The sequence below is a fragment of the Mercenaria mercenaria genome, chromosome 2 (assembly GCF_021730395.1).
Source record: "Mercenaria mercenaria strain notata chromosome 2, MADL_Memer_1, whole genome shotgun sequence".
In the NCBI taxonomy this organism is placed as follows: Eukaryota; Metazoa; Mollusca; class Bivalvia; order Venerida; family Veneridae; genus Mercenaria; species Mercenaria mercenaria.
Genome location: NC_069362.1, coordinates 70,201,405 through 70,215,859, shown reverse-complemented (window position 1 = coordinate 70,215,859; position 14,455 = coordinate 70,201,405). Strand labels below are relative to the sequence as shown.

The window sequence follows — 14,455 nt, the reverse complement described above, 5'->3', positions numbered from 1 at the left end:
TTCTAGATCTAAATAACATGTTTTTTAAACACAAAATTTCATTTCACCCATGCATTCACTTGTAGTGAATTATGAACGAAATGAGTTTTGAGTCGCTCCCGATAAAATTCACGAGAATTTTCGCGCAATACTTCATATTAGAGAGCAAACTCCAATGGCGACAAGAAATTACAATGGGAGACTGCCGTTGAAAATATAAATTTGTCATTTATTTGGATATTTGGCAAAGCAGAAAAAAATCGTTAAATTTCTCGAGGGTGACTTTTTTTTAGTTTATCAAACCATGTTTACTTTGCCGGTAAGTGTCGTAGTTTTGTCATATGACTCCAAAGTTGGGGTAAACCTTTGGAATGGAACAGACTTTAGGGTACCTGTCTGTCCAAGTTGTCACAAAATCTTTTCCCGGTATCTCTTCTTGATTAGCTTGTCCATTTTAGATTAAATTTCACAGCAACAGTGTGTTTTACAGTTGAATGATTTTTCACTGAGTTATGGTCCTTTAACTTCAATACATAAAGTTTGCAGTCATAGAGATTCCTGACTGAACTTCATCACCATAACCCCTGTCTGGGTGTCAATGAAACTTTTACAGGAGTGATTGGTGTTAAGCCTTCTTGTGCATTTTGTTGGTATAGTTCATGAAGTTATAGCCCGTTAATGATTTCTTTATAACATTATGTGATATCAAAATTAAATGCTTTGGGAGATCTGTGTTTGTTTGTTTTTATTTTTTATTTTTTAAATTATGTTCTAGTTCAATCTGTTTCTTTAACCCTAGGACATTGTTGGATTACATAATTTTCAACTGACAAAAGTTCTAACAATTATATATTTCACTTGTAAATAAAATATGTTAAAAACCATGTGAGACTTTTTGTTGTGATACAAAATAATTTCCTGGAGTATCAAAAATGAGTTTTCCATTTTAACGGAATTTGATTATAATGTGTTTTTGTTTTCTGTAGCTGTGTATAACCATCAATAATATAGAGCAAGTGCGCAAGTCCCTGTCACCTATGCCAGAGATGTTACAGTTCAACGAGATACAGACTGCATTAGAAAGTTACAATGTAAAGAACAAATCCAAGTATGACCTGTCTAAGATACTCTCTAAAGCTGATGCTCAAATGATACAGAAGATTAAAAACGTTGTTGACAGAGTTGCTGATAAGGTAAGGTTAATTTTCTTAAACAGATTTCATTTATTATGTCTCCCACACCGCTGTGTTGTGGGAGATATATTGATTTACTCCTGTCTGTCTGTCTGTCTGTCCGTTCGTCCATCTGTCACAAATCTTGTCCACACTTTTAAGTCAAACATTTCTCATCCAATCTTCACCAAACTTGAACAAAATGTGTTTGCCAAAAGTCCTCGGCCAAGTTCAATAACTAGCCAAATCGGGCCAGGCACTTCGGAATTATGGCCCTTGAAACATTGTTTTTGATTATCAAAGCACTGAAAGTCTGATTGGGTCGTATCAAAGCACTGAAAGTCTGATTGGGTTGTTTTTGATAATCAAAGCACAGAAAGTCTGATTGGGAATTAAGAATAACTAGCCAAATCAGTCCAGGCACTTTGATATTATGGTCCTTGAAACATTGTTTTTGATTATCAAAGCACTGAAGGTCTTGATTGGTGTCACAAATCTTGTCCGCACTCTAAGTCAAACATTTCTCATCCGATCTTCACCAATCTTGAACAAAATGTGTTTGCCAATAAGTCCTCAGCCAAGTTCGATAACTAGCCAAATCGGCCCAGGCACTTCGGAATTATGGCCCTTGAAACATTGTTTTTGATTATCAAAGCACTGAAAGTCTGATTGGGTTGTATCAAAGCACTGAAAGTCTGATTGGGTTGGTTTTGATAATCAAAGCACAGAAAGTCTTGATTGGGAATTAAGAATAACTAGCCAAATTGGCCCAGGCACTTTGAAATTATGGCCCTTGAAACATTGTTTTAGATAATCAAAGCATTGAAAGTCTGATTGGGTTGTATCAAAGCACTGAAAGTCTGATTGGGTTGTTTTTAGCTCGACTATTCATAGAATAGTAGAGCTATTGGACTCGCCCATGCGTCGGCGTCCGCGTCGGCGTCCGCGTCCCGATCTGGTTAAGTTTTTGTATGTAAGCTGGTATCTCAGCAACCACTTGTGGGAATGGATTGAAACTTCACACACTTATTCACTGTGATAAACTGACTTACATTGCACAGGTTCCATAACTCTGTTTTGCTTTTTTACAAAATTATGCCCCTTTTTTGACTTAGAAATTTTTGGTTAAGGTTTTGTATGTAAGCTGGTATCTCAGTAACCACTTGTGGGAATGGATTGAAACTTCACACACTTATTTACTGTGATAAACTGACTTACATTGCACAGGTTCCATAACTCTATTTTGCTTTTTTACAAAATTATGCCCCTTTTTCGACTTAGAATTTTTTGGTTAAGGTTTTGTATGTAAGCTGGTATCTCAGTACTCACTAATGGGAATGGATTGAAACTTCACACACTTGTTCACTGTCATAATTTGACATGCACAAAGCAGGTTCCATAACTCTATTTTGCTGTTTTACAAAATTATGCCCCTTTTTCAACATAGAAATTTTTGGTTACGTTTTTGTATGTAAGCTGGTATCTCAGTATCCACTAATGGGAAAGGATTGAAACTTCACACACTAGTTCACTGTCATGATATGACCTGCAGTGCAAAGGATCAATAACTCAACTTTGCATTTTACAAAATTATGCCCCTTTTTCAACTTAGGAGTTTTTGGGTTATATTCTTATATGTAAGCTGGTATCTCAGTACCCACTAATGGGAATGGATTGAAACTTCATACACTTGTCCACTGTCATGAGCTGATAAGCACTTTGCAGGTTCCATAACCCTATTTTACTTTTTTACTAAATTATGTCCCTTTTTCGACTTTCTTATTCATTCAAGCGACAAGGCTGTTGATTAATCAAAGCACTGAAAGTCTGATTGGGAGTTAAGAATATTTAGGGAGTAGGGTTTACACTTGAACATTTCTCATCAGATCTGATCTTATACTACTATTCAGATGATTAGGCAGCTGTGGGAGACATGCGCTTTTCTCAAAAGCAGCTCTAGTTTGTTATGCCCCCATCCTAGGTGTATATTTTTTGGTCAGTCACCCAGTCTGTTGGTAAGTCAGTAGACCATTTGGTTTCTGATAGATAACTAGAGCCTACTTGGTTTCCCAGTGGTCGAACTTCATACATACATGTGATCTCCCGCGCAGGAGGGTCAAAATCCCGATTTTTTCACCTTGCCTCCCGTCTCCCGACCAAAACCATATTTCTCCCGCTTTTCAAAAAATAAAAATCAGTATTATAACTGGGTTGATAATTACCAAGGAGTGCCAAACATGTTTACACAGTAAATCAAAGTGTCACCGACTGTTGTGTATTATACATGTTTGACACACATGTAGCTGGAGGAAAGAGTTGCTTTTCACAGGTGAATTATAATTTATTAATTGTTTGTTTTGATAAGGGATTAGACAAGCAGGGTCTTTTCCACCTGTCTCATGGGGCCGAATATCTGCCCATTCTCAATCCCAATTATAAGCTCCATTTTTTACCAATTTGAAGCAAAAAACTCCCAGTCATAAGAAATAATTCCCAACTGAAATGAATTTTGATTATTCAAAGAAAATTTTGCTCGGTAATAAAATCACATAAATAATTGTTGGAAAAACCAACCCATTACTATTTTTAGAACAGGAGTGTTATTTCCCCTTACGGAGTTACGCCATTTTCTGCCAATGTTTACCAAATTAATTTGATACTAAATCGGACTTATTTCATTGAAAATTGGATGAAAACACACACTCATTTATTTGATAACATCAATCTACATTATTTTGGTAAGGGTAAATACATGTTGATGCATTTCTGTTTTCTATTTTTCATGTCAAAATCATCAGTATTTTTATACGAAAGTGGGTGGGGTAAGGAATTTACATAATTTATGAGTTGTGTTCAGACCAATTTAGAGCTTCGTTTTTTAAGTCCTCGAGTAGAATAATGTTAATGCATGTTCACCTTCATTTCAGACCTAAATTGAGACTGTTTCTACATATTTAATCTGTTAAGAAAGTTTAAAAGTTAGAACAAGAGGGAGCTTCTGTAAGATAGCATGCTCAACTTCTCAGTGATTGACTCTGAATTAAAGCTTTGCCAGTAAAAGGGGCATAATAGACAATAGCTTTGTATGTAACAGAGATATTAGACATTATATAAAAAAATGAAGTTAAAAAGTGGCATAACTCTGTCAAAATTCAAATCAAGAGTTATGAGGATTGTTTCTTCTGGTGTAGACTTATATACATTATTGTGTGGCCAAAAATGTTGGATTTTGCCTCTAAGTTATGTGTCCGCGCATTTAATTTATGCCGATAAAAAACCTCCAGTTTTGAGACCCCAACTCCAGCTGAAAAATGGCAAACCTCCAGTTTTGGGATTCTAAACTTATCACATGTATGCTTCATAGGATGACTGCCTGTGATTAGTAGGTAAGTTCTATTATTTGGTAAGTCAAAGGTCAAGATCGCAGTCATTTTGAGACTCAAAATGGTTTCAGCTAAATAACTAAAGAGAGCTTTTGTCTGCAGTAATCAAACTTCATTTAATTTTAATTTTTTCACATTTTCCCATAAACTTAAAAAGAAATCTAGATAAAACAAATGTTTGCATGATGTGATGACCATTAAATACATGTTTATTTCTATTGTTAAAAATATATTTCTGTGTCATCATATTTTTCTATGTCAGCATATTTGTAAATGTAAGAAGATTGAAAAATAAATTATAAAAAAAACAACTTCATTTGATGATGCCTGAAGTCAGTAGTAGATCTCTGTTTATGTAGGGGTCAATACGTCAACTGTCAAGGTCACAGTGACCTCAGGACTGAATACAGTTCCTGCTCAGAAACTGTAGAATGCTTTGTCCTACAGGCATCAAACTTCATTGGATGATTGCATATGGTCAGTAGATGAACTCTATTAAAGGTCAAAGTTACAGTGACATTGAGACTGAAAATAGTTTCCACTCAGTAAGTTAAGAATACTTAGTCCTATAGTTCTGAAACTTGCTCCTAACTGATGTAAGTTCAAGCCCCGCTAAGGGCATTGAGTTTTCATATGAGGAAGCCATATAGCTAGCTCACGGAAGGCCTATGGTTCTACCAGGGTGCCGGCCCATGATAAAATAATCATTCCCTCATCATCAAAAGCTGGAAAGTAGCCATATTGCCTATAATTTTGTCAGTGTGACATTAAACCCAACAAAATAATAAAAAAAACTTCATAGGATGATTTTCTGTGGTAGGTAGCTGACTGCTATTGTTTCGAAGATAAGTAAGTCAAAGGACAAGGTCAAGGTCTTGGTGATGGGTTCTATCAGGAATGAGGTGTCGAGAGTGATTGATATAAGTTATAGAACCTGCTTCACAATCGACCTGAAATAAATTAGTATAGACTAAACTAAAGGACAAGATCACAGAGACCTCAGTACTGAAAATGGTTTCCACGCAGTGACTTTAAGAACCTTTTGGCCAACTACCTTCAGACTTCAACAATCATGGGAGGCGGGTTCTCAAATACAAGGTAAAAATTGTCCAATAAATATGGGCTGTCACTCTCAGTATGTGATTTTTTTTAATTTTTGTAAACTTAAGTTTACCTGGTTAGCTGAGTGGGTAGAACTCACTTAGATTATGACTTATTACAGTAAGTTTATGTTACAGATGCGACCCGATATAAAGAAGGATGTTTTTCACTTGAACTGGGCACCAGAGGCGGTACCAGCTGATGATGTATGTATTGAAGGTCATTTAATGTCTATGTCAACAATTCCTACATACGACCTTTTACTTTATTAACTGTTTAACAATTAGTATTGTCTGGGGAGCAGCTGCTCTTACATTATTTACTGTATTATTTTATGGATTTCATGATTTTCAATCTGTTGTTATTGCTGTCTTCAAAATAATCAAGACTTTGTTATTAGACAAAGTCTGGTAATACCCACAGATTCAAAGTATGTGGGGGCTATATTGGAGCTACGCAGGTCATTTGTAATTTGTGTTTGCTTCATACATTTTAAACATGTGGGAAGACTTTTATAACAGTAGTAAAGATCATTTACTTGATCATAACAATGTGCACAGTGTATGACCTGGTTCTCAAAGCTGAAGGTCTCAAGGTCACATTTAGAGGTCAGATCAAATAGCTTTAATTTGTATGTACTTCATACCTTCTTAACTGCTTGGAAGACTTTTTAAAACAATTAGCATCATCTAGATGACATGTAAAACACATGACCCAGGTCCTTAAGTCCGAGGTCAGAGTCATACTAAAGGGTCATATAGCTTAAATTTGTGTCTCCTCTATATTTTACTAACCAGTGAAATGATTTTCCTAAAACAAGCATCATTTGTTAATGTCATCCAGAGGACAAGCAGACTGCAAAACTCAGGTCATTAGGTCAGAGGTCAGAGTTACACTTCAAGGTCAGAAATCAAATAGCTTAAATTTGTTTTCTTTCCATACCTTCACAGCAATCTAGCTGCTGTGACCTACATAATACTCCAACCTTCAAATACACTTTCATTATAAACACAATTAGTAGAGATGGTACCTAAAAATTCAAATTCATCTTTATAGTTTTTTTTCAGACTGAAATGATAGCTAAGTGCACCAATTTTCTAAATATATTCATGGTTTTCCTCTTCTCCATGTCAAAAATAGAAATATTTGATATCTAAAAAATGACTTTCTCAAAATATCTGAAGCAAAATGAACAACTCTTGTATTGACTGTTTTTCAAAGATTTTAGGACTTCCCCAATTATAGTCTATATCAAAAGCTCCCACAGCTAAATAAATTCAATAGAGTATAAGGTAAGTTTACTCTACTTTCAACATTTTGAAAGAGCCTATACTGAACTTCCTTTTGTCTTTTAATAAAGTCAAATTCCAAGACTAGCCAAGAGTCTAAAACGCTTGAAAAAATTCTGAGTGAAAGAGAATGACATGCTCTTTATTATAACCTTACCAAAACCATACCAAAAATGTACCTTAAAGAAGTTATTAAAGATTTTGTATTGTAAACAAACCCCTACACCATTTTACTATCAATATTTTCCACTCATGAATGCACTCAATTCAGGTGATAATTGTTGATATATTTGTAAATGAGAGGCCCCAACAAAAACATTTTTTTCAAGTTGTGTTAACAGTATAAGTTTTAAATTAATGTTGATATCTGAAATTATCCGATTACTTTGTTTTCAACAATAAATAAAACACCTTTTAGTTTGTTTAGGGTAGTTGACCTTTAACGAAAATCATCAAATAGAGTAATCTCCATATACTTTTTCAGCATTTATTCGTTTTTCAAGGAAAGCAAATGATCATGCTTGTTCCCTCCAGAGAATGTTTAAATTGAGAGTTGCTTAAAATACATTACATAGAGTCATTACCTGTCAGCTACCTTAACATGTAGTAATTACAACCACTACCTTAAAACATTGTAATTATATTTGACGACAATGATTTTTTGTGTTACCAATTTAACTTTTTTTTTGTTATTTCTCATTGTTGGATATATACATTTTACATTTTGATATATAAATGTTGTGTAAACCAATGTATCACCATTGAGAACAATAAATAAACAACTTTGGCTAAAAGATCAAAACTAATGTTTCTTAATGTCGTTAATTTTCTTCAAAAGAATGCATGCATTATTCTAATGTATGCATTACTAAACTTTCTATCAGGGCCTCACTACAACTTACAAAATAACTGTCAGTGTAAGTCATGAGAAAAGCATGCATATTGTATATTGAATACAAAGGGATTTAAACAAATGTAGGTCATATTTTGTCTGCCTGATAAGTTGTTTGAAAAAGGACCTATCTGATTTTTCTTTCACTTTTGATCAATGTTTAATGTTGGCTTCAGTTTATTGATCAATTCAGAGTTGTCCCCCTTTGATTTATTTGGGTAGGTACCATCTCTACAATTAGAATAAATATAATGGCGAAATGAATTTTGCAGGACAACTGTTTTTATTGCCCCCAATTTATTTGCTATTGTACTTAAGGTATAAAAGATATGGTGTTTTGGACTTTGTCAACTTCACTAAAGAAACATATTTTTCACCAACTGACAGCTGTAAACAATCCTCCATTGTCTAATATTTTCAGCATGCCCATTCACGCACTGCAGTACGTGAATCACGCACAAAATATCAAATGCACGCATAAAAATCACTTGTTGGGGGTACATGCACGCAGAGATTCGGATCTCCAGTTCAGCTGCCAAATCGCTGTTTATTGCATCACGCACTTGCCAATTGTTTGGTATGGTCTAAAACGCAGATCCGGTCCACGAACGTTATAATTTCATTTCCATCACCGAATTCTCGGCGTAATTGTCAGCTGTTTAGAGGGGTTTGGTAAATGTTTTAGTCGGACGTCACACGAGTCGTGTGCAAAAAAGAATGGATACGAAACGCAAAAAGGCATTTTAGCTTTAATAAACTCAGCAAAAGGTTAACAGTATTTTATTTTTCGATATTTAACTGCAACTTTGATACACATTGCATATCTGTAATAGTTTGGGCATTTATTATTGATGGACGAATTTTACCAGTCTTCAGTTGACTGTATGTTATTTCGGACGAATCGTGTTCCGTTCACGAAATTGGGAATACATGAACCTTGCTGAAAACTTATTTATATTTAGTATGATATAGGGAGGGGTCTTTTGATTCAGAATTTCCTATCTTAACTTTGGAAAAACATTTTACATTTTCTAAAATTATCTCATCTGTTATACCCCACCCACGAGAGTTCTGTATGAAAAAAACAAACAAAAAAAACAAAACATGTAATATACAAATTTTCAGTAGTTTAAAAAATAGAAAATTTTCAGATCTGCCATGTAGTGTACCCCCAAATTTTGAAGTGTACCCCTATTTTGCAAAAGCAGGGGGTACATGTACCCTCAACTTTAAAAATGAGTGGGCATGCTGATTTTGTTTGAATTATTATCATGAATATTTTTCCAATTTATTTTAAAGTACTAGTAAGATTTTGCAAATTCGTTTGGTACTAATTGTTCTTGTTTGGTTCAAATTGTTTATTAGAAAATTTTGAATTATACACAAACAAGTTTACTGAGATAGCAGTTTCGTTGTAAAATGATGTATACATAGGTTACTTATAAGGAACAATCACTTACCCTATGATGTGTCACTTTCCAGTGTTTGTCTTTAGAGATTTACCTGTGTAGTAGTTTGATTGTTTTTCTTTCGTTGATTGAACAACTTGGCTAATCAGTCAAAGTTAATAGGATTGTCCGACACTATTGAAAATGTCTAAAATTATTAAAGACAAAGAAGATCTTGTTTCATGAGAGACAATAACTTTCTAAGTATTTATTTTATTGATTAGACATTATTAAGACAGATGAAAACATGAAATGAAATGTCAAAATGTCAGATGTACTTAGATTTTGAAGTAAGACACACATGGAAATTTATTTCTATTTTAAGCTCATCTGAGAGCATTTCTTTGACTTGTGTTTCTTAAACTTGGAAATAATGTCTTCAATTTGAGACAATATGTATTGCAATTTATAACAGGATATGATTCATATTCAAACCAAACAAAGAATGCTGAAAGTATTGCTGTTTAGATCACCTGAGCACAAAGTGCTAAGAAGAGCATTTAGGATCGTTTGATGTCCTTCATCCATCTTCGTCAGCAATTTCAATTTGCTCCTAAACCACTATATCAGTTTCAACCAAATTTCACAGGAATCTTCCTTGGCTAGTCACCTTTCAGGTTCCTTCAGATCTAGGTCATTTATGCTGAATTATGGTTGCCATAATAACCAAAAGGGAAAACTTTAAAAAATCTTATTCTGAGAAACTGCTGGTCTGATTTTGTAATAATTTTACAGAAATGTTTCTTTTGTGGCTCTTTGTCAAATTCTTTTAACTTATTCTGTTTTTAGCTGGACTGTTCGAAGAATAGTCTAGCTATTCTACTTACACCTTGCGTCAGCATCGGCGTCACACCTTGATTAAAGTTTTGCATACAAGTACATACAGCTATTACTTAAAGGCATATAGATTTGAAACTTATTTTTTCTTTTTCTAGATTAACTACCAACCTCACTGAGTCAAGTCCCATAACTCTGACTTGTATTTTGGGCAAATTGTACCCCCTTTTGGACTTAGAGAATCCTGGTTAAAGTTTTACATGCAAGTTACTATCTTCAAAACTAATGCAGATATTGAATTGAAACTTCACATGTGTCTTCGGGGTTATAAAACTAGTTGATAGCATCAAGTCCCATAACTCTGGCCTGCATTTTGGCCAAATTATGCCCCCTTATGGACTTAGAAAATCCTGGTTAAAACTTTTGTGTGCAAGTACATACAGCTATTACTTGAAGGCATATAGATTTGAAACTTATTTTTTCTTTTTCTAGATCAATATCCAACCTCACTGGGTCAAGTCCCACAACTCAGACATGTATTTTGGGCAAATTATGCCCCCTTTTGGACATAGAAAATTCTGGTTAAAGTTTTGCTTGCAAGTTACTATCTGCAGAACAAAATTAATGCAGATATTAAATTGAAACTTCACATGTGCCTTCGGGGTTATAAAACTAGTTGATTGCATCAAGTCCCATAACTCTAAACATGCATTTTGGTCAAATTATATCCTCTTTTGAACTTAAAACTTCTGGTTAAAGTTTTTCATGCAAGTTACTATCTCCAAAACTAATGCAGATACTGGATTGAAACTCTATAGATATTTTACCATTTAGGGTAATATTTTCCTGCTTCTGGGACAATAATTCGAATAGTGGAGCATTGGCTGTCTTACGGACAGCTCTTGTTATATCGAGTTATTGCCTTTTGATTATTCAACAATCGTGTACTGTAGTACAATTCTTGTCCGGAGTATTTCTCTGCAAGCACTGGTTGGAATTTAGCAAATGTTCATAGGAAGCTTCATTATCAAGAGGAGATGCACATATTATCTTCATGTTCCAGTCAGATGATTTTTATAAGCCCAAATTATGGGAACGCCCCTGGCGGGCGGGCGGGCGGCGTCCACAGACTTTGTCCGGAGCATATCTTCTACATGCATGGAGGGATTTTGATGAAACTTGGCACAGATGTTCACCATCATGAGACAGAGTGTCATGCACAAGAACCAGGTCACTGGGTCTAAGGTCAAGGTCACACTTAGAGGTCAAAGGTCAAATTCAAGAATGACTTTGTCTGGAGCATATCTTCTTCATGCATGGAGGGATTTTGATGAAAATTGGCACAATTGTTCATCATTATGAGACGGAGTGTCGTGCGCAAGAACCAGGTTCCTAGGTCTAAGGTCAAGGTCACAGTTAAGAGGTCAAAGGATACAAAAATGAAAACCTTGTCCGGAGCATTTCTTCTTCATGCATAGAGGGATTTTGATATAACTTGGCACAAATGTTCACCACCACAAGGCGGAGTGTCATGCGCAAGAACCAGGTCCCTAGGTCTAAGGTCAAGGTCACACTTAGAGGCCAAATGTCAGATACAAGAATGACTTTGTCCGAAGCATTTCTTCTTCATGCATGGAGGGATTTTCATATAGCTTGGCACAAATGTTCACCACCACAAGGCGCAGTGTCTTGCGCAAGAACCAGGTCCCTAGGTCTAAGGTCAAGGTCACACTTAGAGGTCAAAGGATACAAGAATGAAAACCTTGTCCGGAGCATTTCTTCTTCATACATAGAGGGATTTTGATATAACTTGGCACAAATGTTCACCACCACAAGACGGAGTGTCGTGCGCAAGAACCAGGTCCCTAGGTCTAAGGTCAAGGTCACACTTAGAGGCCAAATGTCAGATACAAGAATGACTTTGTCCGAAGCATTTCTTCTTCATGCATGGAGGGATTTTGATGTAACTTGGCACAATTATACACCATCATGAGATGAAGTGTCATGCGCCGTTCCCTTCTTTAGAATAACTTCCCTTTGTTGTTACTATAAATAGCTTATATTGTAACTTTTTCATTACTAGTCGTAGGGAACAATCTAGACCACTTTTCTGTAGTACAACATGCATGCTACATCCAATTTTGAGGTGTATTTTGACCAATCTCTACCTGGTAAAGATTTTTGTGTGGACTTTTTTTTGGATTTTTTTTTTTTTTTTTTTTTTTTTTTTTAAGATTAACTTCCCTTAGTTGTTACTATAAATAACTTATATTGTAACTTTTTATAATTGATCGTAGGGAAAAAACAAGACCACTTTTCTGTGGTACAACATAGATGTTACTTTCCAATTTTAGGTGTATTTTAAGGTATCTCTACATGGTAAGGAGTTTTTTTGTGGACTTAGAAAAACAAAAGACTTACAATGGTTTCTAAACAACCACAAAATTAAAATTCCATTTGCAAATACAGGTGCTAGAGTAAAGAAATTTGCTGTGACGGGCGTATATTGTGACATTTTGGCACTCTTGTTCATTTTGTCATTTCCCTTTTATTATTCAACAGTAGTATATTATAGTATAATTCTTGCCCAGAGTATTTCTCTGCAACCACAGTTGAAACACTCTTAAGAGGGGATGCACATGAAATCTTCTTGTTCAGTTGGATATTTTTTCACCCAGTGATTGCCCTTTGATTATTCAACAATCATAAACTATAGTACAATTCTTTTATCATTATCTTTTATTATCGTTTTTTTTCATGAGGGGAGGGGGGGGGGGGGCGGGGTGCATATAATTTTTTTTTGTAAATAAATAGGGCCAAGGGTCCTTCTTTTAGTTTGTGAGCAGTACCAGGCCAGTGACCTTTCTCATGTTGCGGGGGCATGCGTGTCTGTGACACATTTCTAGTTTATAAAATGGTTTACATGTCACTATTTTTTTCAGGCTATCGGTGATTTATTGGAATATCTTGACAGTAATCTTCTAGTGCTCAATACAAATCTTCTGAAGACAAACTTTGATAGAATACTGGAGTCAATCTGGATAGAATGTCTGGAGGAGTTCAGGGAGGCTCTTGACACTGAAGAGGCAGTAAGTCACAGTAATCTGTCTTTATATCTATATAGAGAAGACTGTAATGTCACAGTTATCCTGTGTCATATGAAAACTGGACAGGCTCTTTGTGGGTAATTCTATAATTTATTGTCATTTCACGAACTTGAATTCTTCATATATAGAAATAATGTCAAATAGGGACATTGAATTTTATGAGTGTGAACTAGAGATAGAACAATATTTTTTCAACTGCAGAATTAAAGATTAGAAAATATAGAAATATGTTTGGAAGTCCTTCAGTATACTTAAAACAGCAAAATATATTTACAATCTATCATAATTGAATTAATATTTTATTGCAAATTATCTTCTAACAAAACATTCCTGTGATTAAGAAAGAACTGCAACTCTAGCTTGCTTTACAGTTTTTTGCAAAGGGAAGTAACCTTAACATAATTTGAACCCAAATGACCTCTTGGTCTTGCTATAGTCCATTTTTGTGTTTGAATATAGAAATGGAATAGTTAAAAGCAATTTTTGACAGCTTAAAACATTTTAATGCTTTTGATATTTTATGTGCAATAAAGTTTACAAACAAATAATGTTGCTATATAGGAGAGATCGCCGTGACGTCACGCGTTAACATCTGTTTATCTGGTGGTTGGCAAAACAAATGATTTTAACACCGTTTGCGTATTGAATCAGAATTTTTAATTTTTAATAACTTTTTTGCTCATTTATGGATTTTCAATATTCAAAAAGATTTGAAATACTAACAATCTTCATATTTTTGTATCCAAATATCTTTTTTCAATGAATAACCGTTTTAAATGACATATAATTTTAAAAGCGGCGTAGTGATTTTCACAACCTTTAGAAAAACAGTGTAAGTTAAGCGTTCATAATTAATCCATTTTATTTCGAAATAACCATTAAAAGTAATCAATAAATTGCTTGTTTTATAACCTTTCCATTGATCAAAAAATTATTTATGTAATTTGTGTTTTAAGAAAGTTTAGACCGTTAGAAAAACATCACTGTTTACAAAAAACATGGACGGTCGGCTTCTGCCCACCCGATCACTGTCTTATCAGTTCTAAAAATAGAATTTGTATACAAACACGATCTCTCCTATACAGAATACAGTATAAAAAACCTTATGTTATATAAAGGGTTCAGCATAAATATTCTGTCATACACAGAATTCAGTAAAAATATTCAATATCAGTGTAAATCTTAAAATAAACGATGATTAAAACAATAAAAGCTTGATTTAACCAAATATGGCAGGTCAGGGCACATGATGTATGTTGTGGAATAGTAAAATACATACATACTTTATAATGTTACTGAGAAGATAC

The 14,455-nt window shown here is 34.5% G+C and overlaps 1 protein-coding gene across 6 annotated transcripts in view; it reads left to right on the top strand.

Moving 5' to 3' along the window:
• LOC123564244 (BAI1-associated protein 3-like) overlaps positions 1–14,455 on the top strand; it is a 408,668-nt gene that overhangs the window by 367,086 nt on the left and 27,127 nt on the right. For all 6 annotated transcript variants that reach the window (XM_045357655.2, XM_045357656.2, XM_045357654.2 and 3 more), the window contains 3 exons: positions 966–1,172; positions 5,773–5,841; positions 12,984–13,130. In XM_045357655.2, the coding sequence (XP_045213590.2) occupies positions 966–1,172; positions 5,773–5,841; positions 12,984–13,130 (423 nt within the window). The remainder of the gene's footprint in view (positions 1–965; positions 1,173–5,772; positions 5,842–12,983; positions 13,131–14,455) is intronic.